At 43.2% G+C, this 21,559-nt stretch overlaps 1 protein-coding gene across 3 annotated transcripts in view; it reads right to left on the bottom strand.

The window, feature by feature from the left end:
• Positions 1 to 21,559, bottom strand: part of PTPRG (protein tyrosine phosphatase receptor type G) — a 705,708-nt gene that overhangs the window by 38,111 nt on the left and 646,038 nt on the right. For all 3 annotated transcript variants that reach the window (XM_039257247.1, XM_039257249.1, XM_039257248.1), the window contains 2 exons: positions 16,545 to 16,636; positions 3,048 to 3,139 (listed from right to left, as the gene is read on the bottom strand). In XM_039257247.1, the coding sequence (XP_039113178.1) occupies positions 3,048 to 3,139; positions 16,545 to 16,636 (184 nt within the window). The remainder of the gene's footprint in view (positions 1 to 3,047; positions 3,140 to 16,544; positions 16,637 to 21,559) is intronic.

Raw genomic sequence — 21,559 nt, 5'->3', positions numbered from 1 at the left:
GTTGTCTAACATTTTCTAAGTCAGATTCTAAGATATTTGTTAGGCTCTGGACCATGAAGATCATGTAATGGGTGCCGAGTATTGTATGTGTGGGGTGGGGGGGCGGTGGTGGGGGGGGGCGATTCTTTATTTTGGTTGTTCCCTCTCCTGCACTCCCCCACTTTTTTTTTCCCCAAGGCAGTTGTTGGCTTACCTGCTGCATGATCAGTTTTAGACAGTTATTGGCAATCTTGATTTTTTTCTCCATGTGACTCTAGGTCACGATGGGACGCTACTTTAATGAGAGTCTGAGGGCATCGAGGTTAAACATGTGGGCTTGAGTCAGATAGCCTGGTCTTAAAACTTGACTTCTGCCATTTCACAAGAATCACCCAAAACCTCAGTTTTCCTATGGGTAAAGTTTCCTCATCTGTAAAATGGGGATAATAGAATAGAACCTCTACGTAGAGCAGTTCTGAGGAGCGAGTGAAATAATCCAAGTGCAGCGCTAAGTAAATGCTGGGCACCGTTATTCCACATAAAACGATGTGGAAATCTGGGATTAACTTTTCTAGTCTATCATAATGAGTGTGCTGTCTTTTCTGTAAGATTTAGTTTTATTTTTAAGGTTTATTCATTTTTGAGAGAGAGAGAGACACACACACAGAGCATGAGTGGGGGAGGGGCAGAGAGCAAGGGAGATGCAGAATCTGCAGCAGGCTCCAGGCTCTGAGCTGGCTGTGAGCACAGAGCCTGATGCGGGGCTCGAACCCACAAACCACGAGATCATGACCTGAGCCAAAGTCGCCGCTTAATGAGCCACCCAGGTGCCCCAAAATTTTTTAAAATTATTTCTTAAGTAGTCTCTACACCCATCATGGGGCTCAAACCTACAACCCCAAGATCAAGAATTGCACGCTCCAGTGACTGAGCCAGCCAGGTGCCCCAGTTTTCTTTTGTTTTTTTTTAAATCGCACAAGATCTCTTTTCCTGACCTTCTCTTATAGTCTATTACTATCTCATTTGTAAAAGAGCCTTCGTAATTTCCTAACTAGCCTGTTACCAGTTGTCCCTTTTAGCAGAGCAGCCAAAATGGACTACTACTGTTCTAAAATTCTTCAAAATCTCCCTCAATGAGAAGAGGACAGGATATTAACAAGTTTCTCTGTCTCATTCCTCCCATTATGTCGCTGCCTTCTTGTTCTTTTCAGAAGCAAGGGTAATCTCCCTATTCTGAATAGCTCTGATTTGAAACCGTTCAAACCAGGAGGGATTGTGAGGGACGGGGTGAACAATGCCTCCCTTGTGCCTGCCCTCCTGGGCCCCTCCCTTAACTACCAGCTAATAAGACTTAGGCTATAAAGTTCAATATAGGCGACAAAAGCTTCTAGCCGCGGTATTTTTTTTTTAAGGACCGAAAGAGGGTGCGGATGCCCAGAATTGGTTAACAGGCTTGCTTTTGATGCAGCAAAGCCCATTTTAAGTCAGATCAAGTTTACAGAGGTGTAGCTGATTATTTTGAATAATTAAATGGTGTCAAAACCAGCTGTGATGAATAGCACTGGGGTCTCAAATCATAAATAATTGAGAAACTGGAGTTGCATTTGGTCATCCTGATCAAATTCTGTTCTCTCGAGGATAAATGTTTGTCCTGAATACCATCAACATTGTTAAATGCCTCAATATTCTTGCTCAGTCATCCAGCCAGCAGTCAATTGAACTAAATCACTTCAACAGCACACACATTTGCTGTCCTCATGAATACAAAATGTTTGACTTTTAACCATGTTCTTTGTAGTTGAATAGGCACCTTTTTTGGTAAGCATCTAATAGCCACATTAAACACTTGACAAGTTTTTGTTTGTTCCATGATACACAGGACTTGGCCGAATAAACGACAGGGTTCCTTCTCTCTCCTGCCTTTGCTTCGATTTTGCTCAGGAAAACAAAAACCAAAACCAAGAGAAAGACTTAATTTAAAGCCAGTTGTCAATGTAATTGCCTTTATGATGGCCTCTGAGGACTGTGACGTTGCACAGAGACTGGGGCATTTGGTCCTGCGTTTATTTCTCACTGTGCTTCCTGTCCATCACATCACATTTTGGGAAAAGAGGTGGGCAGTTTAGGATCCTCATCATTGCCATTTTAAAGGAAGAAGGAAGACAGAGAAAGGAACCGACTCACCCCCAAAGCTAGAAGACAGCTGAGCTGCCACGAAAACTTGGCCCCCTCGGCACAACTCTTGCTGCCAGAGATGTGCCTTAGTTAAGCGCCTCAGTGAAGAAAAGGGCAGTCTGTTTAATAGCTCCTCATTGACACCCTGTCACTGCCGAACTGGCACGGAACCCAGAGCTGGCAGGGTGGTGCGCGCCACGCTCTACCTTGTTCCCTGCACAACGGTTCTTAAAATCACGAGGCTGCGTTACCCAGTGTCTTCTCTCCACGGATTAACCATCATGAAAACGACAATGATCAATCTTTGCACAGGCCTAACAGTTTACCCGGCCCTTTCAAAGACGTTCATCATTCACTTGGTCCAACTTTGGGGATGTCTGGGCCATGAGCGCCATTTTTAAAAGCGAGGAAAGCAGGGAATCAGAGAGGAGGAGACTGGCCCAAGGATGAGAAAGCACACTGCCTGCTGTGGAACAGGCACCCAGTTTCTCAGACTGCAAGTCAGTTGCCTCCTTAGCACCTCGTGCACCCCAGAAATACGAACCCTCTGCTTGGCATGGGGACTAGTGCCCCAGTTAGGATTAAGATGAAAGGAGGCTCTGGGGGCACTTGCCTCTTTTCCACCACTAGGTCTGTTCTCTCACAGAAACACATGCTCAGGACATGGGCAACTAATTCCCTCTCCCCTAATTTTTATTGGGAAAAGGATGCCTGTCGGAGTTATAAGTGTAAAGAAAAAGCAGCAGAAGCAGAAGACGGAGAAGAAGAATACCAATCTCCACTTTTTCCAGTACTGTTTTGTTATGCTAGAATGAATTTATTTCAAGGTTATAAAAATCCTTCTAAAGTAAGAGTTAGGTTTCTGGAAATTAATTTTCAGTTTTGAAACATACCTCAAAATCCTCGGAGAACCCATGCTGGTTATTAGAATACAGCTCACCAATGTGTTTAACAAACTGTTTGACAGGAATGGCTTCCATGTCATCTGTGGGAATAAAACGATATTCAGAGTCACAGAGAACACATTTCAATAAAGCAAGTAACACTGATAAAGGATTATTCAAGGCAAACATTTGATTTTTGCAGAGTGATCTAATTCTATCACCTGAAGTAGATGTCCTCGAGAAATGTATTTTACATTTCTATCTTATCATGATTTTGAATGCCAAGAAGCAAGGTTAAATACCGGTTGTTTTTTTTAAGTACATAGGGAATTACTTTTTTTAATCTTTAAGGCAATTTACAGTTAAATTACCACCTCACTTTCTCAACTGGAAGTCTGAACCTACATAAGTTACCTAATTCATCAGGAAATTTTTTCACAACCTAAGATTTCTTAAAAATTGCTCCTCAGTGGGGTCCAGCTTGAACTTGGAGCATCTCTGAAGTGGAAGCAATCTTTATACACAATTACAGATAGATGCCATTGTACCAGCTGGCTTTGGGTACAATGCCATCTATGTTTAACTGTTCAGAATTTTCGTTCAGGACAGCTGTGTCTACACGATGCCAAATAATCACTTTGACTGAATTAACTGGATTTTTTTGGGTGTTGACAGACTAGGTACAGATTCAGGAAGACTCCGCTTTCCAATTTACTGTAATGTTGTCACTTCAGAAGGACACTTTCAGTTCATGAGCCCAAAGTCTGTTTTAAGCTGCTTTATCCGTATCCAGTCTGAGACTTGAGTCCTGGCCATGAAACCACCACACCCCACTAACTGGAGCTCCCCAACCTCCTTCCCTCGACCCTCCCCCGCAAATATTTCCTTTTAAAAATACTCTGCTGAATTTGAGATAAACAACAGACATGACATTTACTTTATTCAGAGTGAAAGATCTTTGGCAAACGCACAAACATCTAAACTGCCACAGATGCTTTTCTTAGCAAAGGGTATGAAGATCTGTATGTGTAAATGAGGTCCTACTTTGGCAAGAATGTTATAGATCCAGGCCTGACAATCTGATTTCTCTTCATCTGGTGACAGTTAACATTGACTATGTCATTCCTTCTCTACTTTCTTTCGAGAGAGCAAAGCTCGAGGGTGGCTTTTTGCATCTATTGACATTTTCAAACTTGAATCATTCTTAAGTGGAAAATAGCATCTCTTAGACTTTGTGTAAGGAAGGTGACTTATATGTTCATAATCCAAATTGCTTAGCGCAGAAATGTTATTTATCTAATAGGTGGTGCTCTGTAAGCACAAATTCTTTCTGTGTGAACAATTAAAGACCTAATCATTTTAATAGACCACCTTATGAAAAAAATTGCCAAGTTATTTACAAATATTTCAGGATTGAAGATGTTCATGAATATGCAATCATTTTGCACGCCCAAGAAATCTATAGCTCCCATAATGATGTAACCAGCATTAACAAAGCAAGCAGAGCCAAAACGTTTCTCCAGAATATTGAGCAGAATGCACAGTTCAAGAAAATTTTCCAAAATTATCTGATCAACTTCCCTTAAAATGTTTAGAAGTAAGCAAAGTCTACAATTATGATCAAGTGGCGAAGAAATGATCTGAAGTTGAGGCCGAAGGGTTAATATGTACACAATTGGAGCCTCGGGAAGATTAACCCAAAGACACTCATCTTTGGACAAGGGGCAAAATGAGCAAGATGGGATACGACATAACCCTGCAAACACTGTAGGATGCAGCATTTCCTTCCAATTTAATTAGAAACCAACGACACCACTTTCTGAGGGGCACATCACTAACAGCACAATAGGCTGAGGGCAACACTTATCCCATGATAGCTTAGAATTTTAGAATTCCAACAAATTTACGGTGCACATGGACTGTAGTTCAAAATAAGAAAAAAACAGGTCAGATTCAAAGCTGTTTTACTCTGCAAAGTCAAAAAACAAAAAAGGCAAAAACCATGGCATTTTAAGGGCCAAAGCCCATCTCAAGTCATTAAAAAAATACTTTTAGGATAACTCTTTTTTTTTTCTTGCCGATTACTCAGGTATAGTATTCACGCTAACACCAAACATGCTCAGAAATCAGTCTTCCTGGCTAGATGCAGGAAAAATCCAGCACCACTCAGTATGATAATCATGGAAATATATGGCTCACCAGTCTCTCCAATTAGCTTCTTCATCCGAGGAAGTCTAACCACACCTCTCTGCATTTTCAGGCAACCCTGGTAATGTCATAAAACTACCAACAGGCAGACAGACAGACAGACACACACACACACACACACACACAGAGTACTGACCACCACCAGCTACCAGATAACAGATGATTTGTCTTTCAATCAAGATAAATGAAGCTGAAGGGTCCTAAATCTTTTTTCTCAATATTAAGATTAATATAAGGTGATGGCTAATTCGAAGTCCTATAACAGCTTTTCTCTTATATAGTTTTTCTACTAAATTTCTCTCAACAAGAACGAGACAATTACAAAATGACTGTAATTAGCAGAAAGCCAAGCAATTAGAACAGCAGCATAGGCCTGATCTCAGCTTTTATCTGGAAAGACCCTGTGGTGTTAGAGGCCATCCGTCTGAAAGATGTTTTTTCACCTAAATATATTCCATTAATGAATGCAGACAACATGAGCAGCACTAACGATGGATGAGGCACTTTCTGTGCATTTTAGGTGGATTAACGTGTACTCGAAACCTCCCAACAACCCTGGGAGATAGATACTATTTTCCTACCCATCTCACAGTTGAGAAAATAAAGCTCAGAAAGATTAGCTAAACGCTGGAATATGGCAGTGGGAGCTGGGCACAGTCCAAGGTCAAGAGAGAATGGCCGCTGTCTGGGTCAGAGTGAATGGGAAACCACTGGAGGAGGCATTTCCTGAGCACCCAGGACTCAGCCAGACCTTAGGGAGATGGGCTCTGCCCAAGGGCACATTTGTGCTGGAGAAGCAATGAACATAAGCAGGTGTGAGCAAGAACAGCATGTAATTACATGGTGAAGACTCCAAGTGCCATATAAGGGATGGGTTTGATGACTCAGGCAAAAATAAATGTTACTGATGTAGTGGTGATAAAATAAAAATATGAGCTGGCATCAAAGGAAGAGGTTTTAAATACAGGCTAGATGGGAGATTGTTATAATATATAATGAAGTGGACTCCAGATAGAGTTGGTATAATGAGAGCAGAATCACCATTTATTAAGCCCTATACTGGTTACCAGGGACTGTGCTAAATGCTTTCCGTACATCTATCTTCACCAGCACTATGTGAAAAGGGACACTGTTATCGTCACATCACACACGAGTTAACGGAAGCAACATTTCCAAAGTGACCAACAACTCAGTAGGCAGAGCTGAGATCTGAATCCTGGTGTACTGAATGCGAAGCTCCGACTCCACTTACTGTGATACAGAATTTGTCTACATTCTCAAATTTCAAGGAAGAATAAGGAGTTAAACTGAGTATCACGTGGTTAATTGGAGTCCCTTGGATAAAATGTTACTTTTAAGTTTTGTGCCAACATTTTTTGTTTCAAGTTTTTGTTTAAGTCCCAGTTAGTTAACATAAAGGGTAATGTTGGCTTCAGGAGTAGAATTTAATGATTCATCACTGACCTCTAACACCCAAGCGTCCTCCTTAATGTCCATCATCCACTTAGCTCCTCCCTCGCCCACCTCCCTCCACCCAACCTTCAGTTTGTTCTCTGGAGTTAAAGTCTGTTGGGGCACCTGGGTGGCTTAGCTGGTTAAGCATGAGACTCTTGATTTTGGCTCAGGTTTGTGAGATTGCGCCCCGTGTGGGCTTTGCACTGACAGCAAGGAGCCTGCTTGGGATTCTCTCCCCTCCCCCCCCCCCCCCCGCTAATTCTCTCTTTCTCTCCCTCTCTCAAAATAAATAAACTCAAAAAAAAAGTTTCTTGTGGTTTGCTTCCTACCCCCGCTTCCCATATTTACTTAAAGAATTTTCATATGCCTAAGATTTAAATTTGGCAAAATGAAGAGTACCGCTTTTATTATTCAATCATCTCATTATAAAGTGCTTGGTATAGTTAGCTGTGAATCAGCACCTTAAGGGTGAGACTGTTATTCGATATTATTGTTCCAAGATTTCAGCCTTGGGTGGTTGGAATTAAACTAAACAAGGGACCTTTTGTTTTGGGCAATCCACAACAAGACATTCTTATGTACCAATTCTGAGGAAACCTGAAATTAGTCTCTGGTTTGTAGGTACCCAAAGCAAAGCGTACGAAGAAGGTAAACATATACTAAGATGAAAGTACCAAAGGGGAGAGATATTCCATGGAGGGGAAAAAAAAAAAAAAGAGCTCAAGATTGTTGACCTTAAATGAAACACTGTAAGAAACAAAGAACAACGCACTCAACACAGAGAGAGGCTATTTCCAAATCCGGTCCGGTCTCTGTTGTACTTGCATATCTGGAGCCACTAGAGGGTGATCACCCACACACTGGGGTATGGTTCTATCTTACTTTCATAATCTTCATTTGCTTTCTCTTCATCTTCAGGAATAACCGATAAACAAAAAGGAGGAAACCTCACTGTCTTTCCCGTCTTCCCCAAAATAAATAAACTTTTTTTTTTTTTTTTTAAAAAGAAAGAAAAAATAAGGAGCCAAGGCTGTTCCTGAACATCAGCCATGGGGAGGCGCTGCACAGGGCTCGGCCTGTTAACGCAACTCCATGGCAGGGTCTTCCGCCCAGAACTCAGTAAAATTGTGTACCTGTCATTCTCAGTTACTGATGATGGAAAGGCATTCGGTGTGCATCAGGCCCCTAGGGGAAATGGTGGAAGGGAACAGCCAGAGTAAGATGGCCTCGTGATGGGACTTCAACCTCTCTGCAATTCCCTTTCCTCAGCTACCTAGTGGGAATAACAGCTACCTAATCCATAGCGTTATGAAAAGTCAGCAGATGAGTGCTTGGCATTTAGTAAATGCTTGGTAACTGATTTATTGTTGGGTGCTAACTGCTTTACATAAGCAGCCCTGTAATTTGGGGGGAGGGTGGTGATTACCCATTTTATACACAGGGAGACTGACTAAAAGTACCAAAGAGCTTGGCCAGTGTCCACTGTCATTATCAAGTGGTGGGGCCAGGCCAATTCCCAAGTCCTGCGTCTTCCACCTTACTTGACTTCTCTAGACCTTGAATTGAGCGTACCTGGTTAGACCAGGCAGAAAACCACAGTACTGCATTTTAAAGAAACTTTGACTTCTAATGAATGAAAGGATACACTTTGGCTTTAAGAGAAAGCGTCAAGTTACCTTGGAGAATTCACACTAATATTCTGGTAACTTTGATGATGCCAGGTTAAAAAAAGTGTTGTAGTGTCTACCTTCCTGCCAAGATGCTTAATGCTGGGGTGGATTGGCTTAAGGTCTGTTTAAGAATACCATACTGGCAGGATGTGGGTACATTTACAATTACAGTGAACATTCCAGAGGGCCTTAAGTTATCTCCTCTGCCACCCATCTCTGTGAAGTTTGTTTAACCCATAGTAGTTCCCGCAACCCTATGGCACATCCCAACCAAATCTGTCCTTTGGCAGATTTATAAGGAGAACGTATGAAGCCCCAGCACAGTCCTGGGTCAAGTCAATCCTGCTCAGACCTTACCCCCGGGCCCCCAAGTCCTACAACTCGACTGTCAACCACTCCTCTAGTGGACAGGAACTCAGCCCCTTCTTGTGCCTGCCCTCTCAGTTCCCAGAAGCCAAATTCAGGTCTCTCTCTGCACTTGGTAATACCTCTGTGTCCACTTAGGAAGATAAAGCAAACGGGAAATAGAACATAAGTGAGATTTTAGTTTCCGAGTTAGAGCATAACAAAGAGATTTCTGTCTAAATCAGACTCTTTGGATGCAAGGAGTGTTGCAGTGATTGGAACGTTTTATTTCCTGCCATAAAAAGAAATCTCTTTTCATTTATGACACAATGAAGTCAATAAAGAAAAGGCTTCATTATAGTCAAAAGACCAATGAATCTCCTTTGGAGATAATCTCTGTATAAATAAAATATGCCAACAAGGTTGGTTTAATCCCAAGGGTTTTAAACTGCATGTTTAAAACCCCTTTATATGCTGGCACCCTGCTGAAGCCAGTGACCTTCAAATTATTAAGATGTATTTTAACTGCTGGAAAGGCATGAATCATTTCTGGATTTCCAAGCTACTGGTTAGCACCAAAGTTTTGTTTTGTAATGCTCTTATTAGCAAGTTAGATTTTCTAATTTCCAGAGAAAAAGCTTTTCTAAGGACATTTGTGCTTGACAATACGCACATTTGGAAAAGCCCTTACAACACTGTCTCTAATCAGGTTAATTTCATGAACTAAGTTTTGATTTAAAAAAGCTATAATATAAAGAAAGTCTCAAAGAATAACGCAACGCAGTGAAAATAGTTTGCAGATGACGTACGGACGTAACGCTTCAATAGTTGCGATGAAAATATCATTGAAGTTTGTCATTTAAAATGAGTATCTTGAGGGGCACCTGGGTGGCTTAGTCGGTTAAGCGTCCAACTTTCGCTTAGGTCATGATCTCGCGGTTCGTGGGTTCGAGCCCCGCGTCGGGCTCTGTGCTGACTGCCAGCTCAGAGCCTGGAGCCTGTTTCAGTCTGTGTCTCCCTCTCTCTTTGACCCTCCCCTGCTCACGCTGTCTCTCTCTCTCTCTCCTAGAAATAAATAAAAAAAAAAAAATTAAAAAAAAAATGAGTATCTTGAGATGGGAAACTCTAGGTTTTTAAAAGTACTTGCAGATGTTAAGGATAATATAGATCTTTTTTTTTTTTTTATATTTTTATTTATTTCTAGGAGAGAGAGAGAGACAGCGTGAGCAGGGGAGGGTCAGAGAGAGAGGGAGACACAGACTGAAACAGGCTCCAGGCTCTGAGCTGGCAGTCAGCACAGAGCCCGACATGGGGCTCGAACCCACGAACCGCGAGATCATGACCTAAGCGAAAGTCGGACGCTTAACCGACTAAGCCACCCAGGCACCCCAAGGATAATATAGATCTTAACGGAAATGTGTGACCACTTTAGTATCTTAAAAACGTCTTCGTAGTTAAGTACCTGAGAAAGCATTATTAGACGACTGACAGCTAAGTTACTGCACTCAATTATGCTTTACCCTTCCAGGGGGACAATGGAGAACACAGCACCACCATGCAATGTTCGATTCTGAAAAACCAACTGTGAAAAATATTGAGCCAACCCCTCCCCCTTCTAAAGTTTATTTTTGAGAGAGAGAGAGAGAGAGAGAGCGAGCGAGCACGCACACACACGTGAGAGTGAGCATGAGTAGGGGGAGGGGCAGAGAGAGAGGAGATAGAGAATCCCAAGCAGGTTCTGAGCTGTCGGTGGCGAGCCCAATGTGGGGCTCAAACTCATCAGCAGTGAGATCATGACCTGAGCCAAAATCAAGAGTCAAAGGCTCAACTGAACAAGCCACCCAGGTGCCCCAAGAGTCAACGCCCCCTTCATTCTCCTGCACAAGTCAGAGTTCAACCTACCTGGAAAACCAACCAACTGGCCACCGAACCAACCGCTTTTCTCAAGTATCATATACGGAACAGGTACTCTAATTCCACATTCTCCTGATAAAAGAATTGATGTCACTTCTGTAGTGACTGGAACATAACTTCAACAACACTTCTGGGGCACCTGGGTGGCTCAGTCGGTGAAGCGACGGACTCTTGATCTTGGCTCAGGTCATGATCTCATGGTTCGTGGGATCAAGCCCTGAGTTGGGCTCCATGCTAACAGTGCATAGCCTGCTTCAGATTCTCTCTCCCTCTGCTTCTCCCTTGCTCTCTCTCAAAATAAACTTAAAAAGAAAAAACAACAGAAGAAAACACTTCCCTAATTTCTTTCATATTGGATAAATCCTCCTGTATTAGAGGAGGTTTTTTTTTAATGTTTGTTTTGAGAGAGAACAAGTATGCGCTTATGCATGCAGAAGTGCAGAGAGAGGGAGAGAGAGAATCCCAAGCAGGTTCTCTGCTCAGAACAGAGCCTGATATGGGGCTCAAATCTTGCAAACTGTGAGATCATGACCTGAGCTGAAATTAAGAGTTAGACACTTAACCGACTCAGCCACCCAGCTGCCCCTAGAAGAGTGCTGTCTAAGGCTAACTCACCTTAGTCACCATATTCACATTCTCTAGCATTTCCACATTGTGAAATACAAGTGAGATCAGGAAAAAATGTCTCCATCCTTACAAGACTATCTTTGCTATGTTAAATCAGAAGAACACACTGAAGATTCTAAACTCAAAAATTTCAAGTCAGTTGGCACAATTAGGAACTCAGAATTCTTCAAAAATTCCTATAAATGGCTATCTCCCAGGAATGATCACCAATTAGCAAGGGGTTCCTTAAGTATGTGCCTATTTTGTAATACTTTTCAAAAAGTTACTCTGACTGATCCTGCTTATGCTTTGAGATTTGAAGGCCAGAACTGTTTATGAATTTTAACCATATCGGAATCATCCAAAAGTTTAAACATTTCTGTAAATTTCTCCCTAAGTCATTAAATCACACAGGTCTATTTTTGCACAGGGAATAGAGGTAGTGATGGCGGTGGGGGTGGGGGGGAGTGTCTTTTTCTTAGAAAGGAAGAAAATAAAAAGGACTACAGAACAAAAGTGGAGACGAGTTTATGATATGGAAGACGCTACAAAATGGGGCGCCTGGGTGGCTTAGTCGGTTAAGCGTCCGACTTTTGCTTAGGTCATGATCTCGCGGTTTGTGGGTTCAAGCCCCGCATGGGGCTCTGTGCTGACTGCCAGCTCAGATCCTGGAGCCTGTTTCAGTCTGTGTCTCCCTCTCTCTCTGACCCTCCCCTGCTCACGCTGTCTCTCTCTCTCCTAGAAATAAATAAAACAAAGAAAAAAAAAAAAGGAAGACGCTACAAAATAATGAAAGGAGAATTTCAAATGGTCAATGCTAGTGAAAGAACCAAGAACTCAGAAAAAACACACGTGAATGCTTGAAAAGGCCTAGATCTAATGAAGCAACATCCAAATGAGGAGCCTGAAGTCTTGCGAGATCAGAACTGTCCAAAGAGCGTGCCAGCATGAAAACGGAAGGCAGAGCCTTTCCTAGGCATCTGTACTTTGAAGCCACAGAGGGAATTCCAATGCTAACTCCACCATTTATCTACGTAACCTTGGGTGAGTTAACTGTAGCTCAGAGCCGCTGTTTCTCCACCTGTAAGATGAGGTGTCAGTGGCATTGGTTTCTCTAGGATTGCAGTGAAAATAAACCACGTAGTCAGTAAACGCCGGATACACACTACATGATGTTTTCTAAAAAAGGTTAACTGTAAAGGAAGTTCTCAGAGCAGAGCTTATTCCGTATTCTACAGGGATGACCCACAAGCTCTATTTTATAACACTTTGGTGCCTGGCTTTTCAATCGTACCCTGTTGCATACGTTTTTTAACCAGTATAATGGCTCAATTTACCATAGTGTTTGCCTGGAAATATATATCTATGTATTTTTTTAAGTTGATCTATTTTGAGGGAGGGAGAGTGAGCATGCACGTATGAGTGGGGGAGGGGAAGAGAGAGGGAGAGAGAGAATCCCAAGCAGGCTCCATGCTGTCAGTCCACAGGCCAATGGGGGCTCAGGCTCACCAACCATGAGATCATGACCTAGGCTGAAATTAAGAGTTGGTCACTACTGAGCTACCCACGTGCCCCTGGAAATAACTGGAAATACCAGTACCTGTAAATATCTGAAAACCTGATTTTTGAAATCATCAGTTATAGGACAAAGGAGTTCAGGTGATAAAGTTGATAAATCAGAGGCCCAGTAGTCCTGTTATTAGGTTTTGAACAAGAATAAAATATAACAGATCTACTGGGAGAGAACAAATATTCCATAGGAGTTCTATAAATATCCTAACTATCTTTGGAAATAAGAAAGATGAGATAAATCATTCAGAACGATCCCATGCTGTCTCCACTAAGGAAAAGTTGGGCTGAAAGCTTCACCACAGTGAAGGTAACTCATGAATTGGTTAAATTTTGTGTTTTCTTTTTTTTTTTTTTAATGTTTTATTTATTTCTGAGAGAGAGAGATAGCATGAGCAGGTAAGGGTCAGAAAGAGAGGGTGACATGGAATCTGAAACAGGCTCCAGGCTCTGAGCTGGCTGCAGCACAAAGCCCGATGCGGGGCTTGAACCCACGGACTGTGAGCCCATGACCTGAGCCGAAGTCAGACACTTAACCGACTGAGCCACCCAGGCGCCCCAAAAGTTTTGTTTTTCTTATACTGAATTTTTTAAGCAGGACACAGGTGTATGCCAATAACCAGAAGAAACCATAAGAATAAACAGAATAACAGATTGTTCAAGTGCATCATAAACTACAAAATATTTTACAAACGTAACTATGAAATAGGACAGCGGGGGTTTTATTTAAGAAACAGTAGAAAATGTGATTAAATTGAAAACTCTTTCAAGAAAGGTCACGTACAGTAACTCTTTCCCAGTTAAGGGAGACGCGCGATGATTTGTACCGGCAGGTGCCCAGCGAAGGCTGTGTGGTCTGCGAGAACACAAAGAGGGGTCTCAAAAATTCTCCAGGTGCCTGAACATCACACCACGCTACAGATTTCAATGAATTCATTTTGACAGGGGTGTTCCAGCTCCTCAAGGTTGCATTTCCTATGTCACGTGAGGTACCACCGAACACCATGGATTTCTCAGCCGGTGAAGAAGCTGAAGCCATTTTCATCCCATGTACTTACGCTACCAGTGGGTAGGAATCAGGAAAAACTACCAGTTAAAGAAACGCCCTCGGGGTGTGAGTACAGAGGCTCCCCCTCATCCAAGGTTTCAGTTACCTGCAGTCAGCTGGGGTCCAGAAGCAGGTGATCCTTCTCCTGAGGTATCGTCAGAAGGACAGCTGTAGCCGAGAGCTAGGTCATTCAGCTCACTTCATGTTGTCACGCAGGTATTTCATCATCTCATACCATCGCAGGGATGGTGAGTACAGTACAATATTTTGTGAGAGGCCGCCTAACTTTTATCACAATATATTGTTCTAACTGTTCTATTTTATCATCAGTTATTATTGTGAATCTCTTCCTGTGCCTGATTTATAAATTAAACTTTATCATCACTATGCACGTGTAGGAGAAAGCAGTACATATAGGGTTTGAGAAGATCTGTGGTGCCAGGCATCCGCTGGGCGCTGTCGGGCGGATGCCCCACGGTGAAGGAGGGCAGGGAAGATGACTATATTTACCCTGGTGACTCAACGGGTAGCTGGGAAATGAGGCAGAAAACTCTCAAAAGCCTTTCCAGTCTGAAACACCTACCCAGAGGTGTGGCAAGGCAGGCATGATTGATGGCATTTTCTGAGGCTTCCGGTGAACTGGAAATCCTCAAAGTCCAAGGTAAAGAGCAAGGTGTGGCGGACCACACCCGGTGGATGTGGTTTAGGGTTTGGGACAGTCTTAACCAGAGCACTATGCAAATGCTCCCTCTCCAAGGCCACTGGGAAGGACGATACTGTGATTTGGGAAGCAAAGCTTCAATGACCAACAATTCTGGCTTATAGTTTCCAAAATGGTTTAACAACATAACATCTCCTGTGAGTTTTAACAGCCCTCCAAGTGCAAGGAGATCAGGTATCCTGTTCCCTTTACAGATTCTGGGAACTAAGGCTCAGAGAGGTCAATGCACTGACCAAAGGTGTCATGGTGGAGGCAGGGGAAGACTGTATGTTTTCTGATCCCCAATCCAGTGAGAAAGGACAATAAAAAGTGAAGGACAGCCCAAGAAGTATCTCACCACTTAGGTTTTTCAAACAGATTTCAAAGGCACAGCTACCCAACAGCTGTTTGTCAGATGAATTAGTTCAGAAAAGAGAGAGAGGCTCCTAGGCATTTTCTAGAGTTCAACACATACTCTAGGTAATGCAGGAGGAGAACGATTATACACATGCTAGGGCCCAAATCCTATAGAGTCGACAAAACTACTTACTGCATGCAAGTGGAAGACTGAGGGTTCCTGTCTGCTTCCTGTCCTCTCCAAGGTAGAGTGCAGTCTCCTTCTTCAAGACTCAAGGGTGATGGTCAGTCAAGAACAGAGGGTAACAGAACACCTATCCTGTCTGTCTAGGAACTGTTTAGCAGCCATGAATTAACCCAGTAGAAACTTAACCAGAGACTTTTCTGCCACCCCTCTTGTTTCTGTGTGGCAAGCTTTAGTGACATAAGCTGACCAGAATGGAGAAAACATGGCCAACTCCCACAATATCTAATGACTTAACATATATGGACACATAAAGCTCCAATTAAATCCCCACCCATAACAGCACCTAGTGACGATCTGTAAACAACATAAGCATTCCTTGGTATCGAGAGAATGACTGTAATTCTGAGCTTCACGGATAGAGCCCTTTAAGAGCTTTAAGAAAGATTTGCTGACATTCATTCATTCATTCGTTCAAAGAATTAAAGAACGTTTGTGCCAGGTATTATTCTCACGCTAAGAAGACATCCACCTGCCTTTATGAAGCCCACACTGTAGGCGGAAGAGACAACAAGCCAATAAGGCAATACATGGTATATTAGACGGTAAAGACCATTCTGGACAAAGAGGGGAGCTGCAGGCGTGTGGGATACAGGACTATAGTAAAAGCAGTGCCTCAGTTTACAAAGACGAAGTGTCAGAAGGATGGAGGTCTGAGAGATCTAAAGATAGATTTACAAGTACATAATGAAACCCAGCAGAAGAAAGTTCAAATTTGGCAAAAAGGAAGGGACACCAAATAAACATGGTGGGAGCCATCTTTACTCCCAACATCTCATCTCTGTTACAACTAACCAGTTCCTGAACTTCTAAAGGTTTACGGCATTTGCTAGGATTTACTACAGCAGTGTATTCCACCAGTGCCTACCTCTAACACTGAGTATTTCATCTTTTCACCTGAGGACAAATGAAATACGCCCCGGACCAAAATGTATCCCTAGGCTTCCACTCCAAATCCTAAGAACCAAAACTTCCAACGCTAAGATTAAGTATTTTCACAGTATGGAGTCTTAGGAGAAAACGCAAGAGAAATGTATCAACAAATTGTGATTTAAAAAAAAAATAGTAAGCACAAATTGCCTATCAGAGGGAAACTTAGTCCAAGTGGCTTGCCAGGATCTCTGTTCTCCCTTTTGTCTACTGTACTTCCCCTCCCCACTTGGGAGTCTATTCTGTGTGTCAACTCATAGGTATTTGTTCCTCTTAAAGAGGACTTCATCACACTGCAGATATGTAAAGAAGCAAAGATTTCATTAAATCACTGTGAGTTAAGGATCTTGTAGGGCAAGCTTTAAAAGGCTATGAAAATAATATTTTGTCACGGCTGTCACACACAAGTACAAGCAGAAGAGAAAAAACAATTAGCCCATAAGAGGGGGGTCTTACTTACCCGGAATAGGAATGATAGGGATACTTTCATTGGGGACCACCCGAGGTGAACTGCTATCTTCTACATAGAAATGAGCTGTTTGAAAACATTTTCTGTGTAGGGAAGAGAAAAACGTGCAAAGAGTGAGACCAGAGAAATATACTCTGAGTTCATTTTTCAATTCTTTGTTCACAGATTTCACCAGCTTTAAATATCACACAGCACTGAGTGCAAACCCATGGAAAAGTAACAAGATGAAAGGACAACAACATTCAGTCTATGGGAAGAACCCCCGAGAGCTGACAAATATTTACTTTTTATTGTACCAGATCGACCCTGATAGTCACAAGGGAAAGTCTAAGTAGTGAACCACTCAAACACATGAGAACTTGGCATTAACAGAGTAAACCTCCCATGCACACTGTTCGGATTACCCCCAAATATTTCTAAATTTGACCTGTTACAGAAGAGTAATTTGGTATTCAAAACCTCTAGCGCCAAGTTCAAAACCATCCCTCAAACCCTCCCAAATGCAGTCATCAAACAGCCCAAGTACACAATAGCACCACATTGTTTGTGCTTAGCAAAGGCCCCCGAAGCCGACAGCTCTTTAAGAGGGTCAGAGGGCTTTAAGGGGGCAAGCACTCAAATATTGAGGCCCTTGCCACACAACCTCAGAGGTAAGAACCTGATGTTCTCAGGGGTAAGCTGCCTGTCTCCTGTTTTATTTTACCTGTACTTCAGGCAAAGCAGGGAGCAAACACTGGTCATCATAGGACAGGCAGTGAACAGAAAAGCCATCAGCAGCTCACTCAGCCTCTGACTACTGATGCTGGCCGGCCCTCCGCTTTCCAGCAACCACGTCACCGCTCATTGCGGCCCTAATGAGCTGCCGGAAGCACAGGCTGAATATTTAATGAGGCTGCTCAGCGTGAATGGCTATTGTGACCAGAGAAGGGTCCCTGTTCATCTGGCGGAGGGGCTTCACAATAGCTGGCCCTACTGCTGGGTCTTTTAGCCAAGCAGGCGGCATCCTTCTGGTGCTCGGTGTCCCTGGGATCCAGCCCACTCCTCTGGCGCCTCACACCAAGCCCTGTTTATACACAGCACCGCTTTGCTTTTTCTGGGGGCCGTATTCCAACCGCTAGAGTTAAGTCAACTTTTCTTCTGAGTTGTCTTTGCTCATCTAATCCAAAGGAGCCCGGGATGATTCTGGTGGGCACAGCATTTTCCTTTAAGCAGTGCCTGTTTCCAGACGGAAAGAAGCTCTAACCAATTGCATTTGGGCACTGTTCTAGAAGCAATCTGGATTGCTGTTCCACGCCATTAGGGGGTTCTGAACATAAGTCACTCCTACTCGGCACATGTCTTGCAGGACAGCGCCTGCAGAGAGCTGAAACAGTGATTTTTTTTTTCTATGAATTGCCTGGCATTGGTACTAGAATAAAACAGGTTTCCGTCACGCATTGTTATCTGCCTTTACTTAAATTTGGAAAGAATGTCAGTTTGACTTAAGCTGCATGGATATGAAATGCACAAAGTATTTTAGGGCTCCAGTAATAACTGAATCTTCTACTGAAGGTGAAAATGATGGAAATCCATGTGGGGGGAAAAAAAACCAGATGATTTTGTCTGAGGGAGTCGCTTCTTTCTGTTTCTAAATTAGTCATCAAGTTTTCTAGTCCTGGATTCCTCCCTCCCCCCAATTTGCAGATTTCCAAAAGACAGCATTAAAGTTAAACAAAGGTGGCAGACTTCCGCAAAGAGATAGAACCTTAACCACCCAGTGTCCTAACTAAGGAAAACCTGCTTTTGTTGAGATACTGGGCCACTCAAGTATTTACTAGCTCAAAGAAGTGAAGTGCTCTCTAACACTGAAGCCAATGACATGCAATTTACCAGGTCAGACTTCAATTGGAAACACACAGACACACATACACCCCAAATAAGTCTCCTGTTTTAAGACATAATTGCCATTCCTATTCAACTACTCATATATAAAGCTATTAGTAGAAAGAACTGTTATTGGCCAAGGTATCGTTCAAGCCAAGGGACTTAGAAAGGAAAAACTAGACTGTAGGTTCTTTTGGTGGAAGAAGTCAGGAAGCCTGTTCACTCACTGTTAGGTGGGAGCTGACGGCTCCACATTATCTTTGTGGGGGGGAAGAAAAGGCAGTGTGTACCGAAGCACATCATACCCTAGTGCCCCATGTGCTGTTTATAATGGATTTTCCCTGGAGCAAAATAACCCTGTGATTGTCAGAGACAAGCACACCACTGCGCATGAAGGTCAGAAACCTGGGGGACACAGCTCTCCACATCTGTACCTTGATACATGTCCTGCATTCTTTCTTCCCACACAGGAACTTGGGGGGGTGCATAACTACCTACAGAACTTTGGGGAAAATGCCTTCCCTTAGAATCATGGTTTCAGTAGACTGAGCAAACATTTATTCAGCACCTACTGCACAGCGTGGAGCGTGCAGATAATGCCTTCTCTGCAATTGCCTAGAAGCTTTAAAACCGCTTCCTTAAGCCTGGCTAAGCATACGAATTACATACATAATACATGATGTCAGCAGAAAAATTAGGAGATACAAATGAACAAAAGGGAAAGACATCAATTAAAAGGACTGCAAGTCCTTCGCCTAAGGATCATTACTATCAGCATTTTGGGGTATAGCCTTTCACGCTTCTCCACTTTTATTATCGTCCCTTGATCATCGGCGGTGAGGGGCTAGCGGAGTCTGATCGACAACAGACAAGGCGCCTCGTTCTCATGGTGAGGATCTGCAACTAACAAGTAAGTAAGTGATTTCAAACAGTCCAGGGCGATGAAGAAGCTAAGACAGGATGAGGCGGCACTGGGTGCAGGCCTGATAGAAGACAATCAGCCATGGGAAGCTGTAGGGGAAGGCTGTCTAGGCAGGTCAAGTGGCTAGAGCTGTACGACAGAGTGAGCCCGCATGTTGTAGGAAAGGCAGCCAGAGGTAAGAGCAGGGAAAGGAGCGGGAGGAAAGGACAAGGGCCAGATCATACCACATCCAAGACCACAAGCTTCGCTGGCATCTTTGGAACATGGAAAGCTGACCCCCCAGGGGCTACTGTTGTCATCTCACTCAAATACAGACACACAGACAAGGCCGTTTCCTCTTTTGTCTGTAACAAAATTCAATCATATCGTACTCGACTCTTTTATAACAACTAGGAACTGATAAACTCATTAATGCTTGCTTCGCCCTCCATTTTCTGGATGAAGCACATGGGTAGAGAGTTAGTCCCTTAATCACTCATTCCTGGGGGTGTCCTTTGAGTGAGGGACTGACTCAGTGCTAGTTTGGTGTCAACTTTTCATGATCATTGACCACACTGATCTGAACTGTTTGGGTGCAAATTATACACTGTGGGTTTAATGATAAAGAAAAGTGGCTGGTTCAGGGTCAACATCACATGACATTGTATCTGAACCCACTCCTTTCAGAGAAGTCCATGAGAGATTGTTTTGGCCTTCAGTAGACTCCAGGGATAAACAAGTAAAGGCAGCGATTTTGAAAAAGAAAGAAAAGATGACTCAAATTTTGAGCTCAGGAGAATGGAGAAATAATTTCTGAAAATGCTCCTGTGCGTCCCTGGGCATGCAATTTCAAATATCCGTGTAGGTCCAAATTCCCTCTCAACCAACTTACCCTAAGCATACCACCCTGAATCAGAGATTCTGGATCAGAAAAGGCCATTTTCTAAAATTATGACTTCTTCACAATGAACATTGGTTTATGTAAATACCTTAAAAAAGGGAAAACAATGAAGTGGGCCATGTTTGGAATGAAAAATATATTTACAAGTTTAATTACCAATTATAGTCTGCTGGATCCCCACCATACATTTTATGTTCTTACCTTTTCCCCTTTTTTCTTCCCTTCCATGCTGCACCTCCCCCCCGCCCCCCATAATCAACATGTGCCCTTTAAGGAACTGAGAACAGATAATTTTTTTTCATTGACCCTGACTGGCTTAATAATCCAAATTGGGTAACTTTTGCTTCCCCTGATCTACCTTTGCAACATGTATTCTCCTGAAACAGATTTCCCAATTTAGGTACACCTTAGTTTTGGAGGGGGGGAGGTCCTTAAGTAACTCTCTGTCTCTCTCGCATGTGCGTGTACACATGCACACACACACACACACATATACAAATGGACACATCAGAAAGGTTTCAGTTAAGTGATGGTTATCAGTGAGCAGTACATATGTACCTCTTTGGTTTGAGGAGCTTTGTGTTAAACATCTTTTTAAATGTTTATTTATTTTTGAGAGACAGAGAGCAACAGAGAATGAGCAGGGGAGGGGCAGAAGGAGAGAGGGAGATAGAATCTGAAGCAGGTTCCAGGCTCTGAGCTGTCAGCCCAGAGCCCGATGCGGGACTCAACCCCACGAACTGTGAGATCATGACCTGAGCTGAAGTCGGACGCTTAACCGACTGAGCCACCCAGGCGCCCCTGAGGAGCTATTTTTTTTTTTAAAGTTTGTTTATTTAGAGAGAGAGAGAGAGAGAGAGCATGCAGGCATGAGAGCAAGAGCAGGAGCAGGGGAGGGGCAGAGGTAAGGGAGAGAGAGAATCCCAAGCAGGCTCTGCCCCATCAGCTTGGAGCCCGACACCAGGCTCGATCTCATGAACTGTGAGATCATGACCTGAGCCAAAATCAAGGGTTGGGTGTTTAACCAACTGAGCCATCCACATGCCCCATGGTTTGGGGAGCTTTTAAAATACCATGCTGGATGAACCCCACTCCTACAGATATCTAGCTGAACAGTTCCAGGGTGGGGCACAGTCCTGCGTAATCTAGAACCCCCCTCCCCTGCCCCAGGGATGCTGGTGCGTAATGCCCCCCCGGTTAAGAAGCACTGTGACAGGGGGAAAAGGGTTCCAGAGGGTGTCCAGTACTCAAAGAAAGCCACTGGAGAAATAAAACAATCTCAAACAGCACGTAACCACAAAAGGGACCGTAAAAGTAAGCATCTAGAACTTACAGGGTCCC

The sequence above is a fragment of the Hyaena hyaena genome, unplaced genomic scaffold, assembly GCF_003009895.1.
Source record: "Hyaena hyaena isolate Hyena2069 unplaced genomic scaffold, ASM300989v1 scaffold_608, whole genome shotgun sequence".
In the NCBI taxonomy this organism is placed as follows: domain Eukaryota; kingdom Metazoa; phylum Chordata; class Mammalia; order Carnivora; family Hyaenidae; genus Hyaena; species Hyaena hyaena.
The sequence above is the reverse complement of the archived record's forward strand: the minus strand, read 5'-3'. Positions and strand labels throughout refer to the sequence as shown.